General features: G+C 44.4%; 1 protein-coding gene across 5 annotated transcripts in view; it reads left to right on the top strand.

The window, feature by feature from the left end:
• The window catches only part of NACC1 (nucleus accumbens associated 1), a 55,424-nt gene that overhangs the window by 11,718 nt on the left and 20,094 nt on the right, over window positions 1–23,612 (top strand). For 3 of the 5 annotated variants that reach the window (XM_053289065.1, XM_053289061.1, XM_053289063.1), the window contains exons 2-3: window positions 15,579–16,539; window positions 18,670–18,843. In XM_053289065.1, coding sequence (XP_053145040.1) covers window positions 15,609–16,539; window positions 18,670–18,843 — 1,105 coding nt within the window. In that variant the 5' untranslated portion in view covers window positions 15,579–15,608. Of the gene's footprint in view, window positions 1–1,866; window positions 2,019–15,578; window positions 16,540–18,669; window positions 18,844–23,612 lie in introns of all 5 variants that reach the window. The other 2 variants (XM_053289064.1, XM_053289062.1) reach the window with 2 other exon arrangements.

Below are 23,612 nucleotides of genomic sequence, written 5' to 3'. Positions count from 1 at the left end.
TCCTCTCCCTCCCTCTCTCTCATCTTCAAGGCTGAACTGCTGTTTATAATTCAAGCAGTGGGGCCTTAGACACCTTTCACTATACACAACTCCCAGTGAGTAAGGTATATGGTGTTGCTAGAAATTGTTCTGCTTATTGAGCAGAAATTCTGAATTGATGGAGGCTATGATCATTTGGTTCCAGGGTCCTCTTACTATGTGAAGAGTTGCACATTTTTCACAGACCTTAGCCCATCCTCAGTCCTATCTTAGGTGGGCAAGGCACCTGGTAGGTTAATTTGGTAGTTCCTTGTTTGTTTTTGTATACTTCTGGATTCTTTCCCTAGTGCTTAAATTGGATCTGCTTTCTCTTACTTTAACCTGCTGGCTTCCAGATGCAAGACTAGAGTCAACTGAGCTATCTTTCATTTGCCTTTTGCTCACTAGGCCACTCTAAAAAGAAAGAAGATCTCTTCTCTGCTTGGAAGGCAAAGTCCAAGATCTCACGGTTCTCTTAAGTATGGCAAATATGAACTTGCTTTTGTAAGAGCCAGGAGGTGAAACTCATAGGGAACAGCTCCAAGTTTCATCAGAAAAATGGATATCTTAAAATGTGTTTCCCAGTGTGAGATAGGAGTAGTAGTTTTAGTTTGGGCATTACCTTGTAATAATCCAAAGTGCATTTCAGAGCTATTCAGCTTTCCCATCAGCACAGGATTAACTCTTTGGGTTGGGCGAATTCCTAAACCCAGTGTTGGGTAACTGAACCCTGGTTAATGTGCTTTCAAAAGCTGGGTTCCTCCCAGATGGGAGACTTGGTCCCATAAGGATTTCTTTGGTAAATAAGTGTTTTCCTGCAATACTCTCTTAAACGAGTTCAAGGTGGTATGTCAGTGATTGTTGCCCCAAACTCTGTCGACAGGAAACATCACTGAGCATTTGTCCATTTCAGTGATTGGCAGAAGACTTGAAGGTGTCAGGCACGCATAGCAGGGTGAATGTGAAATAAGATGAGAGTCAGTATAGTAGCTAATGTGTGTGGGAGATGGGAAGATCCAGGTTCAGATCCCTGCTTGGCCACAAAGCTCACTGGCTGACCTTGGGCCAGTTATTAAACCTACCTCACATCATAGTTGTGAGGGTAAAAGATGAGATGGACCATGTATACTGCCCTGAGCACTTTCAAGGAAAGATGAGATGAACATTTAATAAAATAAAAGGAACAGGAAGTTGTTCTGGGCAAACTGGAAAGATCAAGAATTTCTAAAGTGATTTAAAGTTGATTTTTTTCCAGGATAGAGGCCTTTGACAGGCAGATTATGGGAGCAGAAATGGAATTCCAGAGATATCCTTTCATTTGGTCTGTCCAAGAAGCTCCCTGTTCTGAAACTCTCAGCCATTTTGTGTCTGCTCTGCCTCTTGTCTTCTCCCTCAAATGTCTAATCAGGGTTAATATTGCAGATTTCTCCTTGATCAGGCAGATTTGTTTAATCCTTGAGAGAAACATCCAGCTCCGATTTAGGATGGTATTCCTACAGCCTCTTGATATCTGGACAGTGCTGCCAGACATGACAGACCTCTGATTGCACTGGAAGAAGAACAAACACAGGCAGCGATCCATAGGGATTTCCCCTGGCAGCCCCTGGTCTTTTGTTCCTTGGTTGCTTCTTGCTTGAGTGCGTAAATCCTCCCTGGTCCACTGGCTCCATTACACCTTCTCTTCTAAAGAACAGGGTAGTATCGTGTATCTTAGCCAGGTGGCCAGCATGAAGGGTACAAAAGAGCAGAGACTTTCTGAGTGACACCAGAACAATATATATGAGGGGGTGGGATGGATGGATGGATTTTCTTTATGCTGAAGGAGTCTATTCTATGATGTGTTGTTAGGCCTGCTTGACAGCTGTTGGGAGAGCCCTGGCAGATAACAAGCTGATGAACTTTGATCTCCCTCTCTTGGAACAGTAGCAGTGACACACACATACGATAGATGGCACCGTTTGTCACCATGTCTGCAAGAAGACCAAGAAGTAAGCAAAGAAGTAAGTTCAGGGTGGGCCCAGTGTCTTATCTGGGAGCAGCTGTTGCTCTACTGTCACTTAAGCCAAGTAAGTGTGGACCTACTCAGTGCCCAGATAGATTGTTGGGAGCCTTACATATGAGGGAATCTGGTGGACTTGAGAAGGAGAATCTGTAGCCCTCAGAGCTGCTGCTCAACTTTGGCCCTCCTGCAGATGTTGGCGTACAACTTCCATAATCCCTGACTATTGGCCACGGTGCCTGGGGATTATGGGAGTTGTAGTCCAAAAACAGATGGGGGGTGTATAAGTTGAGCAGGCCTGGTCTAGGGGTACAAAGTAAAAAATAATGAACTGAAGTTTAGTGTCTAATGAGAAAAATCTCATTCAAAATTGGATCAGCGCCTACCTGTCTTAATTCTGTGCTTCCTGCTGTCAAATAAGAACCTTTCATGGGCATTCTAGAGGATAAGGTAAGGGGATGGCTCTTGCACCAGAGTGGTAGACTTGCATTTAAAATAATCTATGTACTGTGAAAGTAACTCTCCCCAGGGATAGTTATATGACTGATGTAATTTTACTCATAAAACAGACTGTTCAGCAAGGAGAGAAGGTGTCCCTGTTAATCTTTCACATTTTTCCTAAGTAAACTCCAGTTTTTCTAAGACGGTGATGGAGGAAGGAAAGCCTGAGCATGTCTCCAATAGGGAACTCCATGATCTGGGGCAGTTCCCCAAGGATGAGAGCCCCTGTTTCTGATGGCTCTTTGCTAGAGATAGAATATGATGTTGTTGCAGCTCTCTTGTTGAGAAGCCTGTGCTTGTTACTACTATCTTTTAGAAATAAAGGATCTAAACAAAATGTTTCCTGTCTCTTCTAAGATGCTTCTAAATCTTGGCTGTGTTTATTCTATATGCACCTTAATGTGAGGCAGGCCCATTGTAATTTTTTTGCCAAGAATCTGAAACATAGAGCAAATGAGTGACATGCCCCAGGTTACACAAAGAGTTACGAAGTTCTGGTTTCTGAGTCCTAGGCCACTGTGCCTCTTTAGACAACAAGATAAGAGGCAGCAGTGCTCTAACAACAAGATCAGGCATCAGAACAAGGGCTGCCTCTGAGATCAGCAGCTGAATTGTAATGCAGTTGGTGAAGTGCTTAGATTTCCATCACAATGAAATATGCTGTTTAAATTAAATGTAATGCTAAGTGATGTATAGGGAAGAAGGGATGCCTAATTTCCTGGGCCCTCTCCACAATTCTGAGAAGAAAGTGGCTCTTGTTGGAGAGAGGAGCAGGTAACATCTAGAATTCCTGAATTCTTTGCTGATGTGGGGTAAATTCCATCCCCACTCTCTTTTTGCGGTATCTCTCACATTCCTTCAGTATAAAAGAATGGGAACCATCTTAGCTGGAAAATTGTGAAGGGCAGCACTCAAAATGGCTGGGTGTTCTACTCGAAAAGTTAAAAACAAGGCTCTAAGCTTCGAGACGATCATGTTTGAACCAGCACGGAAAGCAACTAGGGATTATAACCTGAATAAAAAATACTTTTGCAGATACACCATTTATCTTCCCCAACTAAGGGCCTGTTACTCTGCTGCAGCACCTTCTGAAGTCTAAGAAAGAATGTGGTATGGTGGTGCCTATGCCAGTAGTGACATGCCCACTTGTTTACCTCTGTGTCTGTCTTCCCAGGGCTCATTCAGACAGTATTTTCTCTCTTGGGACTTGTGAGAGTGGTCTGAAAATGGCAGAATCTCAGCCAAGATCACCAGGCTGTGAGCAGCAGACATTGGAAACAGCAGTTCAAAGGGCCTAGTGTTTTTACTTCCAGTTCAGGAGTAGCAATCTGCATGTGGTCATCCATCTCAAAAGCCTGGGAATCCCTGGTACATAGGAGAGAACTGTGTACTGCAGGGGGCCAAAATAAATATAAACCCAGCAAACACCGGACCTCTGGAAAGATGCCTTGTGATATTTTCTCTGTACTCTTTACCATTTCCCCTTTCTCAGACATTTGATAATTTCTGCACTCCACCTCTTTTGACAACATGGTATTGTACGTTATTGTTAAAGAAAAATAATTAGATCTACCCAAACAGAAGCAATTTGTTAGAGGGCTTTGGGGTCACTGTTCCCTCTAAGAGGGATTCCCAGATGTGGTTCACTACAACTCCAAGCATCCCCAGATGCAGTGGCATCTGGCTGGGAATTGTGGGAATTGTAGTCATCAACGTCTGGGAATCTGTTAGAGGGAACACTGTTTGGGGTTCTCCCTCTTTTATAAGAAGCTTAATTTTTAAAAAATCAGATGAATTTTGAGTAAAAACATTTTTTTAAAAATACCTTGCTCTATAAACATCACACAAGTTTAACTTACTTTGGTATGCATACACCTACACTTGTTGCTGTAATAGGCATAGCTTGTTGATGATGGTTAGCTATAAAAGAAATAAAAGCCCACTATTTTTTTCTTGGTCACATAAAGCACATTTGTACCAAGTAGTACTGCTGTTAACCATAAAACTTCTCAACAGTGATAGAGAAGTTATAGAGAAGTGTACTCTTACATTTACTCATTCTTATACATTTTCAAGCATTGCAAATTGCTTTGCTTCTCTTGTAAATGAATGTATTCTCTCTCTACAACTAAAAATATATGGCATGTCATATCAATAATCTACTCCTGCTAATTGGACAAAGAGGAACCGTTTGAAGTGTTGACTCTTATATTTAGCAAGGGGAGAGCAACTGTCCCAATTGAACTCAGCATAGCATCCCTTCAGTGGCTGTTGCTCATGCCTCTCTTGTTCCGTTTTTAATATGGTGAGCCGCTTCTGGGACAGATTTTTCTTCCATATTTAAGCTACTTTCCAGTAGGCTTATGAGATCACCTGGCTATCCGTGTGTGTCTCCCTGTCAACTTTGCAATGCCTGGACCAATATGAACCAGATTGGGTACAGTTGTAGGGACACCTCGGGACACCTCGATGGTGTAGTTTGTGATGATGTCATCCACCCCGATTCAAGATGGCAGACGTGTGAACTTTTGAGGCACAAGCACACTAACTTGAGTTTCTAACCAACTTGGACCAAATTTGGTACAATTGTGGTGAGTGACACACAGGGACACCTCAATGGCATATTTTGTGATGTCATCCACCCTTATCCAAGATGGCGGACACATGAACATTTGAGGTACAGGAGATCTGACTAGATGGACCAATGGTCTGACTTCGTATAAGGCAGCTTCCTATGTTCCAGAATACCAAGTTTGTCGTCCTACAAATTGGTATGTTAACCAATAAAATTTGGATTATATAAATTAAAAAACAGCCTGCTGCTTAAAACAGAAATAGCATCATCTTAGTTTCCTGCTGCCGGGGGGGGGGAAACAAAACCCTGATACTTCTATCCTAAACATTATTTGCTTGGAAATAAGTGTGCTTTGAATCAGAGCCTAAATGTTTCCATAGCATTAATAGCTGCTTTTAAATGCTGCTAAAATAACTTATTTGTTTCTTTTGGGCCATATCATCTTAAAATAATGTCGTGGTGGAATATGATATTCTTACATTCTGACCACTTTCCAGGCAGGCTAGGAAACCAAATCCTGGCACACTTGTCTACTAGTAGTAATGGGGAAAATCTGAAATCATTAAATTCTTAGGGCATGATCCACTCACATCATGGAGGATCCTGACATAACTTAATAGATCCCCATCTTTCCCTCATCTTACCCACAAATGTGCACAAGTAGTACAGAGGGACACCTGGAGAAATGGAAGATTTGTGTATACCTCCCATATCCCCATCCAGCCCTACCTCAGAAGCCTTGTAGGAAGGAGGAGTCTTTTAACATCTGCTTCCCAGAGACAGTGGCTGCCCAGTAGTGAGAGCCTGTGTGGTTTGCTGTCTGCTGTTGCCAGCTTGCCAGCTTGTGTGCCCCCTAGCATGTGGAGCTGTGGCCTGCAGGTGAGTCTGTGCACGATCGGGGCCAGAGGGGGTGAGTCAGCAGTTCCTAAGGGTCAGATGCTCAGATTAATCATCTTTCTGGGCTTATAAAAGGACTGCGGCCCTGTGGCGGTGGGTCACCACCGAAGGGGTGACACCAAATGGGGTTGCCCCTTAGGGGGAGCCCCCTCGAGGGGCAACCAGGGTGAGGGCCAGGTGATATCTTTTGGCTTCTGTTGTTTTCGGATCCTGAGTGTTCCAGATGTGTCTTGGTTTGTCTGGGGATCTGGAGATGGAGTGTTTCCACTGACTGTGGGGTGGCTATTGTGGTGGTAGGGAATAGAGGAAGTAAAGTTGGCAGGTCAGCGCGTTGTTACAGGGGTAGGGAAGTCAGAAATCTTAGCTGTTTTCCCTTCCGGCTGCCCTGCCAGCTCTTTGACCTTGGGGAGCAGTGCCAACCTCCCACAGACTCTCACCTTGCTCCTCTGTAATGCCAGGTCTGTCCAGAATAAGTTGGAAACCATCCATGATTTGATTCTGGATGAAGGGGCAGACCTGGTATGTATTACAGAGACTTGGTTGGGGGAGGCTGGTGGCCCAGTCTGGTCCCAGCTTCTCCCTCCAGGATACTCTGTTGAGGAGCAGGTGTGGGGAGGTGGAGTGGCTGTGGTCTATAAGAATAACTTCTCCCTGACCAGGATCCCTGTGGAAGTGTCTGACCATATTGAATGTGTGTACCTAAATTTGGGGACCAGGGATAGACTGGGACTTCTATTGGTGTACCAGAGTTGTCCAGGGTCGTGAGAGGGCTAGTGAGTGCCCCTTCTCCCTTGAATCAGAATTTGTAACCACGTATTACCCGCTGTGATGTGTTTAATGATTTATTTGTGGATAAAATCTCTCTTATTCGGGCCGACTTGGATTTAGACCCCACAATTACTGCAGTGTCTGGATCAGAGGTGTCCAGCGACTCCTCTTATATGGTTAGGCTGGATCAGTTTCAATTTGTGACTCGTGAGGATGTGGACAAGTGCTTGGAGCGATGCGGCCTACCACCTGTACTCTTGACCCTTGCCCGATGTGGCAGGGAGGTTGTTGTAGAAGGCCTAGTAGAGATCATAAATGCTTCTCTGAAGGAGAGCAGGATGCCTCCTTATCTTACGGAGGCAATTTAGACCACTTCTGAAGATGCCTGCCCTGGATTCCTCAGAGTTGAGCAACTATAGGCCTGTCTCCAACCTTCTGTGGCTGGGCAAGGTAATTGAGAGGGTGGTGGCCTCTCAGCTAAAGCAGTCTTGGATGAAACTGATTATCTAGACCCATTTCAGAACGGCTTTTGGGTGAGCTATGGGGTGGAGACTGCCTTGCTCAGCCTGATGAATGATTTCCAATTGGGAATTGACAGAGGAAGAGTGACTCTGTTGGTCCTTTTGGACCTCTCGGCGGTTTTCGATACTATCGACCGTAGTATCCTTCTGGAGCATCTGAGGGGGTTGGGGGTGGGGGTGGGAGGCACTGCTTTGCAGTGGTTCCACTCTTACCTCTCGAGCAGATTCCAGATGATGTCTTTCGGGGACTGTTGTTCTTCAAAAACTGAACTTCAGTATAGGGTCCTTCAGGGCTCCGTATTGTCTCCGGTGTTCTTTAACATCTTTATGAAACCGCTGGGAGATATCATCAGGAGATTTGGTGCAGGTGTTATCAGTATGCTGATGACACCCAAATCTATTTCTCCATATCAACATCCTCAGGAGAAGGCATAACCTCCCTAAATGCCTGCCTGAAGGCAGTGATGGGCTGGATGAGAGGTAACAAGCTGAAACTGAATCCAGATAAGATGGAGGTACTTATTGTGCGGGGTCGGAACTCGGGAGATGATTTTGATCTGCCAGTTCTGGATGGGATCACACTTCTCCAGAAGGAATAGGTACACAGTCTGGGGGTGCTTCTGGACACAAAATTCTCCCTGGTGTCCCAGGTTGAGGCAGTGGCCAGAGGTGCCTTTTATCAGCTTCGGCTGATATGCCAGCTGCGTCAATTTCTTGAGATAAATGACCTCACAACAGTAGTACATCTGCTGGTCACCTCCAGACTTGACTACTGCAATGTGCTTTATGTGGGGCAGCCTTTGTACATAATCCGGAAACTGCAGTTAGTCCAGAATGCAGCAGCCAGGTTGGTCTCTGGTTCATCTCGGAGAGACCATATCACTCCTATCTTAAAAGATCTACATTGGCTGCCAATAAATTTCCGGGCAAAGTAGAAGGTTTTAGTTATAACCTGTAAATAGCTTGGGCCCTGGGTATTTAAGAGCACGTCTTTGCTATGAACCACATCGCCCATTGAGATCATCTGGAGAGGTCTGTCTACATTTGCCAACGGCTCAGCTGGTGGCCACTCAGGGACGGGCCTTCTCCATTGCTGCCCCGAGACTTTGGAACACACTTCCTGCTGAAATAAGAGCCTCCCCATCTCTTTCAACTTTTAAAAGGGCAGTCAAGACTCATTTGTTCATCCAGGCTTTTAATTAGATACTGTCTTAATTGTGTTTTAATAGTTTTAACTTTTAAATTTTAATTGTTGAAATGTTTTAATCTTTTTATTGGTTGTTTTTATTCTCTTGTAAACCGCCCAGAGAACTTTCATTTGGGATGGTATAAAAACATGTTAAATAAATAAATAAGATAAAAATAAATACCTCTATGTCTTACATGAAGCATGCATAGACTTTCCATGTCCTTTTAATGTGTCTGCCTGGGTAGATTGGAGAGGGGCAAAACAGCTGTGTTGAGCACTAACTCCTGTGTGCACAATGCAAGTAGATGGTACCTCTAGTTTTCACAGGTTGGGGTGTATGCACATCTTAGATTTTCACCATCCTCTTACCATGTTTGCTTCAAATACAGTGACTAAATATCTGGCAGAAGATTATATTTTCAGGGAATTGGATGATTGGCCCTCAAAAGTTTTGAAAACCGGCCCCAACCCAGTTAAAATTAGTCATGATTAAGCCCCATTGAAAGCAGTTGGAGGCTTAAATTACTCACTTAGTTTGTTCCATTGGTTTCAACGGGGCTTCCTGATGACTAAATTAGTTAGAGCAGGGCCAATGTGGAAGGTTTTGTGTGTGTTATTTTGATCAGAATTCATACTGGGAATGTTTTGATTCCAGACAGTAAGAATATAGTTCTCTCTAAGAAGAGTCTTGGTTTTTCACCAAGAGGGGGGTTTCAGTGCTACTGTATCAAGATCTGTAAAAAGATGTCCAATTTTACAGAAATTGGAGATTCTTTTAAAAGTTTTCATTTTTATTTATTTATTTATTTATTTATTTTTATTACGTACAGTTGTATACCCCCCCCCCCCCCGCCACAAAAAGTCCCTGGGTGGTTCATGGCTTTCTATAGTATCAACCATAGTATCCTTCTGGAACATCTGAGAGTCCTGGGGGGTGGAAGGCACTGTTTTACAGTGGTTCTGCTCCTACCTCTCGGACAGATTTCAGATGGTGTCAATTGGAGACTGTTGCTCCTTGAAATCTGAGCTAAAGTATGGTGTCCCTCAAGGCTCCATACTTTCTCCAATGCTTTTTAACATCTACATGAAACCGCTGGGAGAGATCATCAGGGGATTTGGAGCTGGGTGTTACCAGTACGCTGATGACACCCAGATCTACTTTTCCATGTCAACTTCTTCAGGAGTTGGTATATCCTCCCTGAATGCCTGCCTGGAAGCAGTAATGGGCTAGATGAGGGAGAATAAACTGAAGCTGAATCCAGATAAGGTGGAGGTACTTATTGTGCGGGGTCAGAACTCTAGAGACGATTTTGATCCACCTGTTCTAGATAGGGTCACACTTCCCCAAAAGGAACAGGTTTGCAGTCTGGGAGTACTTCTGGATCAACACCTCTCCCTGGTTTCTCAGGTTGAGGCGGTGGCCAGGGATGCTTTCTAACAGCTTCGGGTGATATGCCAGCTATGCCCGTTTCTCGAGATCAGTGACCTCAAAACAGTGGTACATTTGTTGGTAACCTCCAGACTTGACTTCTGTAATGTGCTCTACATGGGGCTGCCTTTGTACGTAGTCTAGAAACTTCAGTTGGTTCAGAATGCGGTAGCCAAGTTGGTCTCGGGGTCATCTCGGAGAGACCATATTACTCCTCTGTTGATGGAGCTACACTGGCTGCCAATTGGTTTCCGGGCAAAATATGAAGTGCTAGTTATAACTTATAAAGCCCTAAACGGCTTAGGCCCTGGGTATTTAAGAGAGCGCCTTCTTCGCTATGAGCCTCACCGCCCATTGAGATCACTTGAGGAGGTCCATCTCCAGTTGCCGCCAACTTGTTTGGTGGCTACACAGAGACGGGCCTTCTCGGCTGCTGCCCCCAAGATTGTGGAATGCGCTCCCTACTAAGATATGAGGCTCCCATCTCTGGCAATTTAAAAAAAAACTTTTGAAAACACATCTCTTCAACCAAGCTTTCTCAGCTTTTTAAAACTTGTTTTTAAATTGTTCTGGCTAATTGTTGTTTTATGATATTTTAATTGTTAATTATTGTTATATGCTGTTTTATAATTTCTTTTTAAATTGTTAATTGGTTTTAATGGTGTTTTAATGTAAACCACCCTGAGCCTTTTGGAAGGGCGGTATACAATTTTTGATAGATAAATAAATAAATAAAAATATAAAACTATTAAAATATTAACATAATTAAAACAATTTAAATACAACAGAACTCTAAAAATCAAAGCTTTAAAACTATAAAATCAAAGCCTGACTAAACAGGTATGTTTTTAGGCCCTTCTTAAAAACATTCAGAGAAGGAGAAACACTAATTTCATTAGGAAGCACATTCCAGAGTCCCGGGGCAACTCTAGAAAAGGCCCGGTTTCAAGTTGCCACCAGCCAAGCTGGTGGCAACCGCAACCAGACCACCCCAGATTATCTTAATAAGCAATGGGGTTGATAAGGAAGAAAGTGTTCTCTTAAATACCTTGGACCCAAGCTGTTTAGGGCTTTATAGGTAACTAGTTTTTTCAGGCCCGTTAAAATAACGAGTGCTAGGGGAGTTGTGCACTCCGGGCCCCGCGCCGCCATTCCCCCTCCCGCCGCCGTCAGCCTCCATGCCACGGCCGGTCTCCCCGCCACCGCCGGCCTCCCCTTTTCTGCTTCCCCCGCCGACTCCTCACCACGTCCGGCTGCGGCGGCTCTGCCGCCACCTCAACCGGCTTCGTCCTCTCCCTTCTTTTTTCGGCAGCCGGGCAAGACCCGCCGCCGCCTCTCCTCTCCCCGCGGCTGTTTCTGCGGCACGGATGGTCCTGCCGCTGCCTCCCCCCACGGTCAGGCTGGTCCGTCGTCCCCACCCCCCCCCCCGGTCAGGCTGGTCCTGCTGCCGCCGCTGGCTTTCCCTGCCCCGTCTTTCCCTGCTCCCTTCTCCCTTTCCCCTGCTACCTCCGGGAGCCAACATGGCCGCCCGTGTCCCTGCGGCCGTATCTTTCTCGGGCGCTCTGAGCATGTGCTCTGCGCATGCCCAGAACGCCCGAGAAAGACACGGGCGCAGAGACACGGGCGCACACTTTAGCTCTTTATTATAGAGGATGACCAGCACTTTGTATTTTGCCCAGAAACTTATTGGCAGCCAGTGTAGTTCTTTTAAAATGGGTGTAATATGATCTCTTTGGGCAATCCTGGAGACCAGCCTCGCTGCAGCATTCTGTACTAACTGCAGTTTCCAAACTACATACAAAGGCAGCCCAACATAGAGCGCATTACAGTAGACTAGCCTGGATGTTACCAACATATGCCCCACTGTTTTAAGGTTGTTTATCTCCAGAAATGGACATAGCTGGCGAGCCAAAGCTGATAGAAAGCCCTCCTGGGCACTGCCTCAACCTAAGAAATCGGGGGAGGTTTGGCTCCAGAGGTACTACTCCCAGACGACATACCTGCTCTTTCTGGGGGAGTGCAACCTCATCCAGATCAGGCAGATCTAAACCAATTCCTAAGTCTCGACCTCCCGCAATGAGTACCTCCATCTTGCTTGGGTTTAGCCCCATTTTTACCAAAAGCAGGAAGTTTTCATCCCCCCCCCCAATAATAACTGAAATATGGACCAGCGATCATGGTCAAACCTAGCAGCCAGGCTCTGGATAACAACTTGACATAATGTCTCCCAGGAAGTAAAACTTAACTGCCTAGTAATGTTCTTCTCCCCAAACCATCTCCAAATGACATTTCGGATCCTGTTCACACTCCGCCCTTTGTGTTTGTGGGGATTTAAAAAAGCAACCCTCATTATACTACCTCTTCAGAGCCTATCGTGCGCTCTGTCTCTTCGGCCCTTTCTGTCAGAGCCACCTTAGATAGTCAGTTGTCGCACAGTAATATTTCCCTTCGATATGTTTTGTGACAGACACATATTTTAAAGTTAACTGTTGGGAAGAGAAGATTCCTGTCAAAGGACAATACCATCACTCCTTAGGAAAAAACTCACATTCATTTTTTTTGTACTGTACATTCAACCCACCATTAACCTGCCCCCACAGTTGGCAAGTGTGAAGGAATAAAAAGTGCATGACTGTTTTTGTCTGTTTTTAGCAAGAGCTTTCATTGAAATTCATAGTATTTCTTATCTCTAATGCACATGCTGCTTGTCTTAAGCAGACAATACCCATGATTCAGAACCCTATGTGCTCTGGGAGGGAAAGATCTATGTATTGACAGGGTTCTATCCCTTCTTAGACCTGACAACTGGAAAGCCTCCGTGGAATGCAGGCCAACACTGCGGGACTGTGGCCTGCTTTGATATATGTAGCTTTTCTTTTAAAAAACAAAAATAGCAAAGGCTACAATTTTTCACTGAAGTCTATGTATGCTTATCACCATTTCACAAAAATAAAAATCCTGGACTAATAAAGAGTTGTGTTTGAATCTTGTCACTTTGTTGTGACCTCTGCAATTCATAATATCAAAAAAACCATCAGGGACATCCGTTCTGAAATTTCATATGTCATATTATTTCTGCTTGACAGCATACTAAGCTTATCAACTTCAGTTTAGTGTAAAAAATGGTGGTTCATGCAATAACAGCAGGTTGTGTTGGTTAAAATCGAGTAGTATTTTGGAGTATGTATGTTTTGAATTAGTATAGCAATGGTTTATATGTATAGTTATTGTGAACTGGGCAGATAGGTAAATGGGAAGTCAATGTTTACTTATGTGTAGAATTAAATAAATGAATGTAGTTTGAATGTAAAAGCTATTATAAAAGCCAATACAAATCTAAAATGCAAAAAAAAAAGTTGGTTCATGCAACAAGAATGCCCTACAGGTAAGGTTCTTCCTGATTGCTAACAGAGCTGCAAAAATATGTCACACAGATGGTCTCGTGTGGCAGTAGATTGGTGAAATTAGTGCTACAGGGAAAGGGAGTGTGTGTATAAATTACACAGACACAGGTGGGGTGTATGTGTAATTCATGTACAATATGTGTATACTGTCTTGTTGGGAACTCTTTTCATTCACATTAGCTGCATTTTTCTTTCATTCAGCATTCAACCTGATGCTTCTTTGTAGCTCTTTTGTTTTGTTTTGTTACGACATTCTACATGAGAGGAAGTTGAATACACATTTCTTATTAAAAGTGTATTGGGCAACTGGGGATGGAGAATGTGCCTGTGTGTATCAGTGACTAGAATCATGTTGATGTATCATTCTGGAAGTTATTCTCTGCCAGCAGGCAAATTGGGTGTGGTTCGCCTTGCTTGATTCTGCTATCTGCATGTTGGACATAATATTATCTGATCTCTTAGGGGCTCTTGGGTTTAGAAATCATGGTTTTAGTTCCAGTTTTACAGTCCTCTTATATATGGAATGATGTGTTAGGATTTTGGAAGCTAGATTAAATGGCCTTTTGGGTTCTTTCAAAACCAATAGTTCTCTCATTGTGAATTCTCAGGGACAGAAGCATTTCAGCTCTCAAGGACTAAAGCTCTGATTATTTGTCCTCCTGTAGAGTCCTTAATCCCAGGATTATTTTTAACAGTATCTTTGTGAGCTTTTAGGAAGTATAACCTATAATCATATTTGTGAGCTGTTCATTGATTGCTTTTGTGCCTGTTCCAGTTTTGCAGTCCTCTCATATATGGACTATGGATGTGTGCTATGGATGTTGAATATGGAGAATTCCCTGCCTTGGTACAATAACTAAGGAGTAATTATTTGAAGATAAAGATGATAAAATGACCTGGATTATCTGATAGTAGCTTCCACCAAAAAGCTTTCTTTGTAACAGTTTGTGCACTTCTGTTTTTCAATTCAGCCTCCTGAGATATAGGATTGCCCTTGCTTTTTTCAAGACAAATGTTAGTGGAGCCATAGCTCTTTGTCAGCTATAACAGCAAGGTTAAGAAATACCTAGAAATAAAGCAAATAGGATATTTTCTTCTATTGGACAAGATGGTCAGAGGGTGTAATCTAGCATTTCGTTAAAGGGGAAAGAGAACTCCTGTTTTGAGCCACACACTTCTTGAATCTATATGCCATACTTGCCCCTCTGCTTGTATTTCCTGGTCAAGAAAGAAAGTAGTATGTTTCCTACACCAGGAGTGATAGGGCTTGGGCTAGATTATCTCTGAGGTCCCTTCCAACTCTAAAAACTCTGCGATTGTATGCTCAATAAATACACTTTACTCTATCCCAGTTTTGCTCTATAGGGCTATTACAAACTGAACATCCAGATATTGCTAGGTGAGGCTGATTCTCATGGTGGCAGCAGCTTCACTGTTTTCTAGGCTAGGTTTAGCTTGCTCTTTGTTTTAGTTCTCTCTGAGCTGAAGTGGATACTCTTTCTCTCTCATTCCCTGCTTATGTTTTTAAAATTTCTAAAATAGACTTTAAACTTCTAAAATAGACTTTAAAACTAGAACTGGGATTAAAACAGACTCTTAAACAATTATTTCAGTTCCTGTTCCCCCCCCCCCATTCAACTATGTTTGAATTTCAAATCCTCACACTTGTATTTATAAAAGCAGCTTCACAAGTACCTTTCTCCTGTCCCACCGACTGACTCCTCACTATGTTTTATGTCTGTGCTATTTATAGACTTACAGTTTATAACTTTCCCCCAAACTGGGAACATGTCCACTGCAACTATCTTTGTACAAGAGTGTGCAGATCACGCAGGTTTGTAGCTTTGGGGAAATGAAGCCAGGCACAAAGTGTGGGATTGTCTTGCTCTCAACACAGAAGTACTTGGCTGGAGCCTTGTGCTGGAGCCTATTTAGCTTCACCTTAAAGGTTAAACCAGCCCTGTTGCAACCTTATAGTTATGGTGTCACAAAGCCTCTGGCTACTGAAACCTGGAATATAATATACATACGATTTCCAGAAACAGCACATACAATAATTGGTGGGATACATGTGTATTCTTTTCTGTTAGCCTTTTTATTAACCCTTTCTGCACCTGAAGGTATGAAGGGAGACCTACCATGGTGTAAAAATAAGCGGCTAACCTTATCTTTCCTTTTCCTCACTTCCTCTCTCCTTGTTCCTTTCTCCTCCCTCTTCTCTCTTGACTTTCTGTTGGTCATATATATAACCCTTCTGGCTCCTTATTCGCTTTCCAGCACACCCATTCAAGTGAGGAGAAGGAGAGGATGGCTCAGATTCTCCAGATGGAGATCCCCAACTTCGGTAACAGCATCCTGGAGTGCCTGAATGAGCAGCGGTTGCAGGGTCTGTACTGTGATGTCTCAGTGGTGGTGAAAGGCCATGCTTTCAAGGCACACCGAGCTGTGCTGGCTGCCAGCAGCTGCTACTTCCGGGACCTTTTCAACAACAGCAAGAGTACAGTGGTGGAGCTTCCTGCTGCTGTACAACCTCAGTCCTTCCAGCAGATCCTCAGCTTCTGCTACACTGGCCGCCTCAGCATGAATGTGGGCGACCAGTTCCTGCTGATGTACACAGCAGGCTTCCTACAGATCCAGGAGATTATGGAGAAGGGGACTGAGTTCTTCCTGAAGGTCAGCTCACCCAGCTGTGACTCCCAAGGCTTGCACGCTGAAGAGGCACCATCATCTGAGCCACAGAGCCCTGTGGCACAGACGTCCACTTGGCCCTCAGGCAACACGCCGCTACCCCTGGTCTCTCGTGTAAAGACGGAGCAGCAGGACTCGGACTCTGTCCAGTGCACATTTGTGGTTAAGCGGCTCTGGGAAAGCAGCCAGAAAGAAGGGGGAGGAGGAGGCGGTGGTGGCAGCAATGGCAGCCGCAAAATGGCCAAGATCTCCTCCCAGCAGGAGCTGAGTGGGGGTAACCGGCAGGCCCAACAGCAAGTCCAGCAGCAGCAGCAGCAGCAGGCCCAGCAGCAGGGGGCACTATCTGGAGGGGCAGGCGTGGTCAGCGGCCCCAGTACATCAGACCAGACAAGCCCTGGCACTTCCAGTGCCTACACCAGTGACAGCCCCAGTTCCTACCACAACGAAGAAGATGAAGAGGAGGATGCTCCTGAGGAAGGCTCCGACGAGCAGTACCGGCAGATCTGCAACATGTATACCATGTACAGCATGATGAATGTAGGACAGACGGGTGAGTGGCAAGTATGAACTGGTATTCCTGTTCTTCTTCTTTAATTGATCTCTGCCATTGCTTGGATGAAAACATCTGAGCAAGTGCAGAGAAAAGTTATGAGGTAGATCTTGGAAGCTAGAAGGAGTGTGACCATCTTCCTACATGACAGCAGAAGGTGCGTGCATGGTAAATATTTATTTACCATGCAAGACAGCTCCATATCTCCCCACCTCACCCCCACCCCAGATATACATGATGGAAATATACTGTAGGGAGCTGTGGTAAGCCTTGATTTTCTGATACGTACTTCCACAGGGCAATGTTCAGGCAGTACAGAAAAAGATATTTGTATATAAAACAGTCTTGCACAGTATGGTATTGCATAGTGAACACATGCTGAATATTTTTGAGGTTTTGTATTTGTATTTTCTCCTTCTGTAATACGTGAGCAGCTCTGAGAAGGTAATTTAATGCCAGTGTTAAAAAATGTCCATTGAGGGGAGAGAATTAGAGAAACATAATTCCCTTTCTTGCTTAGTTTCAAAATCTGGATTTCTTCTAAAAGAAGTGACTTTGTCCAGATCCATATTTGTCTAGTAATGACTGGAAATAAAGACAAATACATTGGCAGTCCAATAAAGTGGTCTAAATAACTCTTGCACCTTGAAGGTATGACTTGTGGGGGGGAAACGTTTTGCAATTGACTGGAAGTAAATTCCACTGGTGATTTTCCTGGGTTCCCACTAAACAATCTCCCGCGTCTGTGTGGGGTGAGAGTAGAAGAGTTGCTCAGGGGAAGAGCAACTGTCCCTATTTAGCCCAACATAGCATTTCTGCATCTCTCCAGTGGCTGTTGCTGTTGTCTCACTTGTGGGTTTTTTAAAAAAGATTGTGAACAGGGAACCACTTTCTCATAGGTTTTGCTATGTAAATTGCTTTGAGAAATTTTGTTGAGAAGTAGTGTATAAATATTTTTTGTAATAATTAAAACTAATAATAATGATACCTAATCATTGTAATAATGGTTGAAGATGGTTCAGAAACTTCAGTAAATGCAGAATGCTGCTGCATTGGTTGTCTATAAATTTCAAGACCTAATTCAAGGTGCCAGTTTTTATCTGAAAAGCCCCAAATGACCTGGGTCCTGATTATTTCAGAGAATGTCTCCTCTCATACAAACCCCCCTCTCCGCTCCCCAGTATTTTAAGATCTACCAAAGAGACCCTGCTGAAGATTCCTTTTTATGTAGAGGTCAGATTGGCCTCTGGGAAACAATGCTTTTTCTGTTGGAACCCCAGTATTTTGGAAAGGCATTCTACCGGAGATGATTTTGTTTCATCTCCACTGAGATGAAACAATGCCATTGTTTTGGAAGCACTTTAAGACTCCCCACCCCACCAAAATAAAAATAAAAATCAGGCTTTAATAGTGGAGTTGTGGCTTATTCTGATTTTCTGCATCTGAGTTTGTTTTACTATTCGGTCATTTTAATTTGTTGTGTGTATTAACTTTTTTCTATACCACTTTGTACCTTGCTGAAAGGTGATATATATATACATTTTAAAAAACTGAGCACTTAGGGGAAATGCATTATAAATTTGGATGAAGAAGCAGAACAGGTTCCTGCTTGAGATAAACAGTGCAGATAGATTCATAAAGCATCCAGTCCCCATCGGCTGAGGAGCATTTACTACTCACCAGCATTGCAGCCCATGCATCCAGTTCTGTAATGTGAGGGGATGAGGGAAGACATCTTTGGTCAAATCCTTTTCCATGACTGGAGATCCTGTGGCAACAGCAAGGATGAGTTCTTCCCACCCTCAACCTTTTCGTGAAGACTCAAGTGTACCTTCTTAAATGAGTTTTCTGTTCTTGTGAGAGAAGGAAAACTTGTGGTCTGTCTTTAAATCGAGTGTGGTAATGTATCCTCTGTTCCAGAAATTGAGGGGGTCTCTGAATCTGCATGACTCACCTAAGCATTCCATTCAAGAATGTTGGCAGGAGGGCTTAGTCACAGATGAAGCTTCTGATCAGGGAAATAGTGTCTTCCTGCCTAGATCCCACAACTTTAACTCTCATCCTATGCTTCTTTTTCACTTGCTTTCTTCTTGGTTTTTCTCCTCGTCCCGCCCCCTCTCCTTTGCCCAGCAGAAAAAGTGGAAGCTCTGCCAGATCAGGTGGCATCAGAGTCTCGCAACCGGATACGGGTGCGGCAGGATCTGGCTTCTCTGCCTGCCGAACTCATCAACCAGATCGGGAATCGGTGCCATCCCAAGTTATACGATGAGGGTGACCCAGCTGAGAAGCTGGAACTTGTGACAGGTAGGATCAGTGCCTCAGTCACTTTGAGTCATATGTTTGTTATCTGTCTGTCTATCTATCTATCTGTCTATCTATCAATCAATCAATCATATTTTCATACCGCCTGATAATGTACATCTCTAGGCGATAGGTAGACACATAGGGATCAAACTACTTGCAGCTAGTCAGGAAAGTCTGGGTTCTGGACAACCATCCAGACCAGTTGCTTGCTGGTCTTGAGGAGGGCGGAAACAACAAGCTTGTAGCAACATTTCCACAGCAAGGAAATAAAATAAATAAATAAATCACCAAGAAAACAAGAGGGGAAGGAGAAGCTAGGAGTGGAAATCTCCTAGGGTTGGATTTCTGGCTGGCTGACAGTGTTTGTGCCTTTGCCAGAGGAGAAGCCTGAGTGGGGGATTCATTCATTCCAGGTGAGGGCCCCAGCTTGTGGGAGGCCCCACATTCCTGGGTTGAGTCAGTTTGATTGCTGGTGTTGAATACGAGGCTTGGACCAGAGGAGCTTTGCAAATAGATAACGGAGGAGTTTAGCGGGAGTTTGGCGGGAAAAGCTGTGGGGGAATACACAAGGCAAGATTAAGGTGAGTACTACCCAACCTTTGTAATTTTCTTGGAGGACAAAAGTAAAAACCATTAATTAGCTGACAACTATACCCAGTACCTAGCTTCAAACCCCATATACTCTCAATAGCCAGTAAAACTAGTTATGAAAGTAGAATGCCAGCAGGGGAGGGGCTGCTTCCCAGTGTATTGCACAGAATGTCACATGAATGACCATCTGCCTGAGGGGCAGAAGTCGTGGGTGTGCGCTCGGTGCAAAAAGCTCTTGGCTCTCAGGGAACAAGTTCGTTCCCTTGAAGCCAAGGTGCCTGACCTGGAGAAGCTCAGGGAGGCAGAGAGGTGTGTGGATGAGACCCTCAGGGATGTGGTAGAGGCATCCCACTCCCATGCTGATGGCGCTTCTGCTGTCATGGAGAATGAGGATCTCAGGGAAGGAGGACATCGGTCTGAGGAAGAGGGAAACACTTCCTTAACAAGGACCCCTTCCTTGGGTGATGCTCCTGTATCCTCTTGCTTAGGGGGTGGGGGCCTCTTATGAGTGGGTGATTTGATCATTAGGGTCATAGAGATATGGGTCTGTGACCCGCATGTAGACCACATGGTTACTTGCCTGCCTGGTGTGAAGGCTGCAGACGTCACGCTGCGTCTAGGTAGGCTGATGGGCAGTGCTGAGGAGGAGTCAGCTGTCGTGGTGCATATTGGCACAACGATGTTGGGAAATACAGTCAGGAGGTCCTGGAAGCCAAATTTAGGCTGCTAGGTGGCATACTGAAGTCCAGGACCACCAGGGTAGCATTCTCTGAAGTGCTACCTGTTCCACGCGCAGGGACAGCGAGACAGGTGTAGCTGAGGGGTCTCAATGCTTGGATGAGACAGGGGAGGAGGCATTTAGGTTCATTAGGCACTGGGATACATTTGGGGGGAAGCGAAGCCTGTACAAAAGGGATGGGCTCCACTTGAACCAAAATGGAACCAGACTGCTGGCGCTGAAAATCAAGAAGGTCACAGAGCAGCTTTTAAAATGAAGCCTGGGGGATTGTTGGCGGGAACAGGGTGGTATCTGCCTTGGCTGGCAAAATCCCCTAAGATGTGAGGGTGAACATGTTTTGGATAAACCAGAAGTGGGCAGAGTAGAGCCAGGAGTTGAGCAGAAGGAAACACAGGACAGCTTGCCAAATAGGTCAAATGATGGTAAGGGGGATAGTACACGCCAACAACAGGTGAGGGACCCGGTGTAGAGATGTCTATATACCAATGCCAGAATCCTCTGAGCCAAGGTGGGTGAGCTGGAGTACCTGTTTACTAATGAAAACATAAATATGGTGGGTGTAACAGAAACCTGATGGAATGGTGAGATCTAGTGGGACACAATTATTCCTGGATATAAACTCTATAGAAGGGACAAGGAGGGGAAGGCTGGGGGAGGAGTGGCACTGTATATCAAAGAAGGGATAGATTCCAATAAGCTAGAAAACCTTGGTGGACCAGAGTCCTCCTCAGAATCATTATGGGTAACATTACGGGGACTAAAAATAAATGTGTTACTAGGGACGTGCTATTGCCCTCTGAATCAAAGCGCTGAGAGTGACCTGGAGTTGGAGAAACTCTTATTTGAGGCGTCAAAGAAAGACAGGGCAGAAATAATGGGTGACTTCAACTACCCACACATGGACTGGGTAAATTCACATTCAGGTAATGAGAGGGAGTCCAAATTTCTAGATGTGCTAATTGACTGTGCCTTAGAACAGTTAGTTGTGGAACCAACCAGAGAGATGGCGACTTTGGATTTAATCCTGTGTGGTGCCCAGGACCTGGTGCGAGATGTCAGAGTTGCAGAACCATTGGTTAGCAGTAACCATAGTGTGATCCAATTCAGCATATATGCAAGTGGAGAATTGTCAAAGAAATCCAACACAGATGCGTTGGACTTCAGAAGCTGAACCTTCTCAAAAATGACGGGACTGGTAAGAAGGAAGTTGAAAGGGAAAGTCAGGAGGGTCAAATCACTCCAGAAAGCATGGAATTTATTTAAAACCACAGTACTAGAAGCCAGTGGTGGCTGGTGACTACTGGGACTGGGTGGGCGCCAGGCAGGTGGGCAGAGCCAAAGTGGGTGGTGCAGAGATGGAGCAAAAAAACCAAAACAAAACAACACTAACTCCTGTGAGCATATAGGAAGTAAAAGGTAAAGTTGTGCCATCGAGTCGGTGTCGACTCCTGGCGACCACAGAGCCATGTGGTTTTCTTTGATAGAATACAGGAGGGGATTACCATTGCCATCTCCCGTGCAGTGTGAGATGATGCCTTTCAGTATCTTCCTGTATTGCTGCTGCTCAATACAGGAGTCTGGGAAACATAGCAGTGGGGATTCGAACCAGCAAACTCTTGCTCCCTAGGCAAGTTACTTCCCCACTACGCCATTAGGTGGCTATGTCATTCCAAGGAACATACCTGTAAAAGCCTCTGTACTCAAGAACACCCATTTTCAGACAGTTATACAAACATGCCATGAGTACATGTCTGAGTGCATGGATTTCCCCACATTATCACTATGACACACACTTTGTCTGTATACAGGGCTGTGTGCATGTTCTCGGAGACCTTGTCACCAGCTACAGACATGTGTGCACACAGTCCCATGAGCATGCACATAAACCAAAATTCTGTCCACACATGTAGACGCACATCCATGCTCATGAGAGCACACACACAAAATTCATCCATTCATACACATGCATGTTTTGTTCCACTCAAAGAGATGCACACAGTTCCTCAAACCTCTCTTTGCTAATCACTCAGCTTGGGGATTCTTGTGACCGGTTCCTCATCACCCCTCCATTTGCAAGAACTCAGTTTTAAGTTCTCGGCATTTTTGTTGTTCCGTTCAGAGGGACTGCAGGACGATAGGAAGGTCATCCTTTATGGACCGTGGAGTTCAGCCTCACAGAACCAGTCGCCTTCATTAAGTAAATTCCAAAGTGAGAGGAATTGGTTAGCAGAAACTACATCTGCCCATCCAATTCCATGCATGGAGGGCCAGATGCCCCCTGCCTGTTCTATCACAACTGATTGGGGAATTATGTACTGCTGCAGAATGTTGCTCCTACTGCCCACCCCTCCCCACAGAGATCTGTGAACTCTCCCAAGGAAGGCCTTTTGCCTTCAGTCTTGTTCTGCAGATGAGAAAATTACTTGAGCCCGTTTGTCTGTGCCAGGCACCCTTCCCAGTCTACAAACATCACAACAAAGTCTTTGAAGAAACACACCAGAAAGTTGGAAGTGCCTGAAGACTTTCCCAAGGCTATTAAGACAGTCCTGGTCAGAGAAGCAGGTCCAGAAGGTTAGAGGATGTCATGAGAGAAAGAAATGCTGCTGTCTCCCTATTGTCACACTACTACCAGTGGTAGCCAACCACCCCCACCCCACTATTTAAATATACACTGTAGGCTCCTTGGGGTAGGGAGCTGTGTCATATATGGAGTTACCCCAATTTTGCAGAATTTAAAGACAACAATTTCATGTGCAATTTAAAAATTAGTTTCTTGTGAACTGATTTGCAAAGCCTTATTTTGAAGCAAGTGTACAAAAATAGACTTTTGGTAGGGGAGCATGCTACAAGCACAAAGCAAAATAAAATAAAGTAGTAATGTTTAAAAGGGGAAACATGTTAAGAGAGCCATTTTCTCATATTTTGCTATTTAAGCCATTGTGAGAACTCTGTTGCTAAAAAAGCAGCATATAAATATTTTTAATAAGGGCGGCGGCGGGGGGGGCGGCGAAAGCAACACACACAGAGACCAGATTAGAGCTATAAACCAGTGTAACTTTAGGAATAAAAGGAAGAAACAAAAACAGATCAATTTTGTCAGAGCATCTCCTCCCACCCCCCATTCTTTTCAAAGCTTTTAATACTTTTGCACTAATTTCCTCATAACAAGGTATACTGATGGGGAGGGTTTTTCTTACAGGTTTGCACTAGAATTGTTTTGACATACTTTGAAAATGTTTTGTTGGTTTCTTAAAGCTTAAGAATTCTCTCTCACACACAAACACAGAATGGGACTTCTCTCCCATGTGCAACTCACACACACGGTTCATGGGGATGGCAGGGGGAGAGTGAGCAACATGGTAGCTTGACCAAGGGGAACAAATCACACACACACACACACCAAACAACAAGGGGTTTACTTTCAAACAGCAAATGTTTT

Source organism: Hemicordylus capensis, chromosome 2, assembly GCF_027244095.1.
Source record: "Hemicordylus capensis ecotype Gifberg chromosome 2, rHemCap1.1.pri, whole genome shotgun sequence".
Taxonomy (NCBI): Eukaryota; Metazoa; Chordata; class Lepidosauria; order Squamata; family Cordylidae; genus Hemicordylus; species Hemicordylus capensis.
Note: the sequence above shows the minus strand (reverse complement) of the source record. Positions and strands in the feature narration are given on the sequence as shown.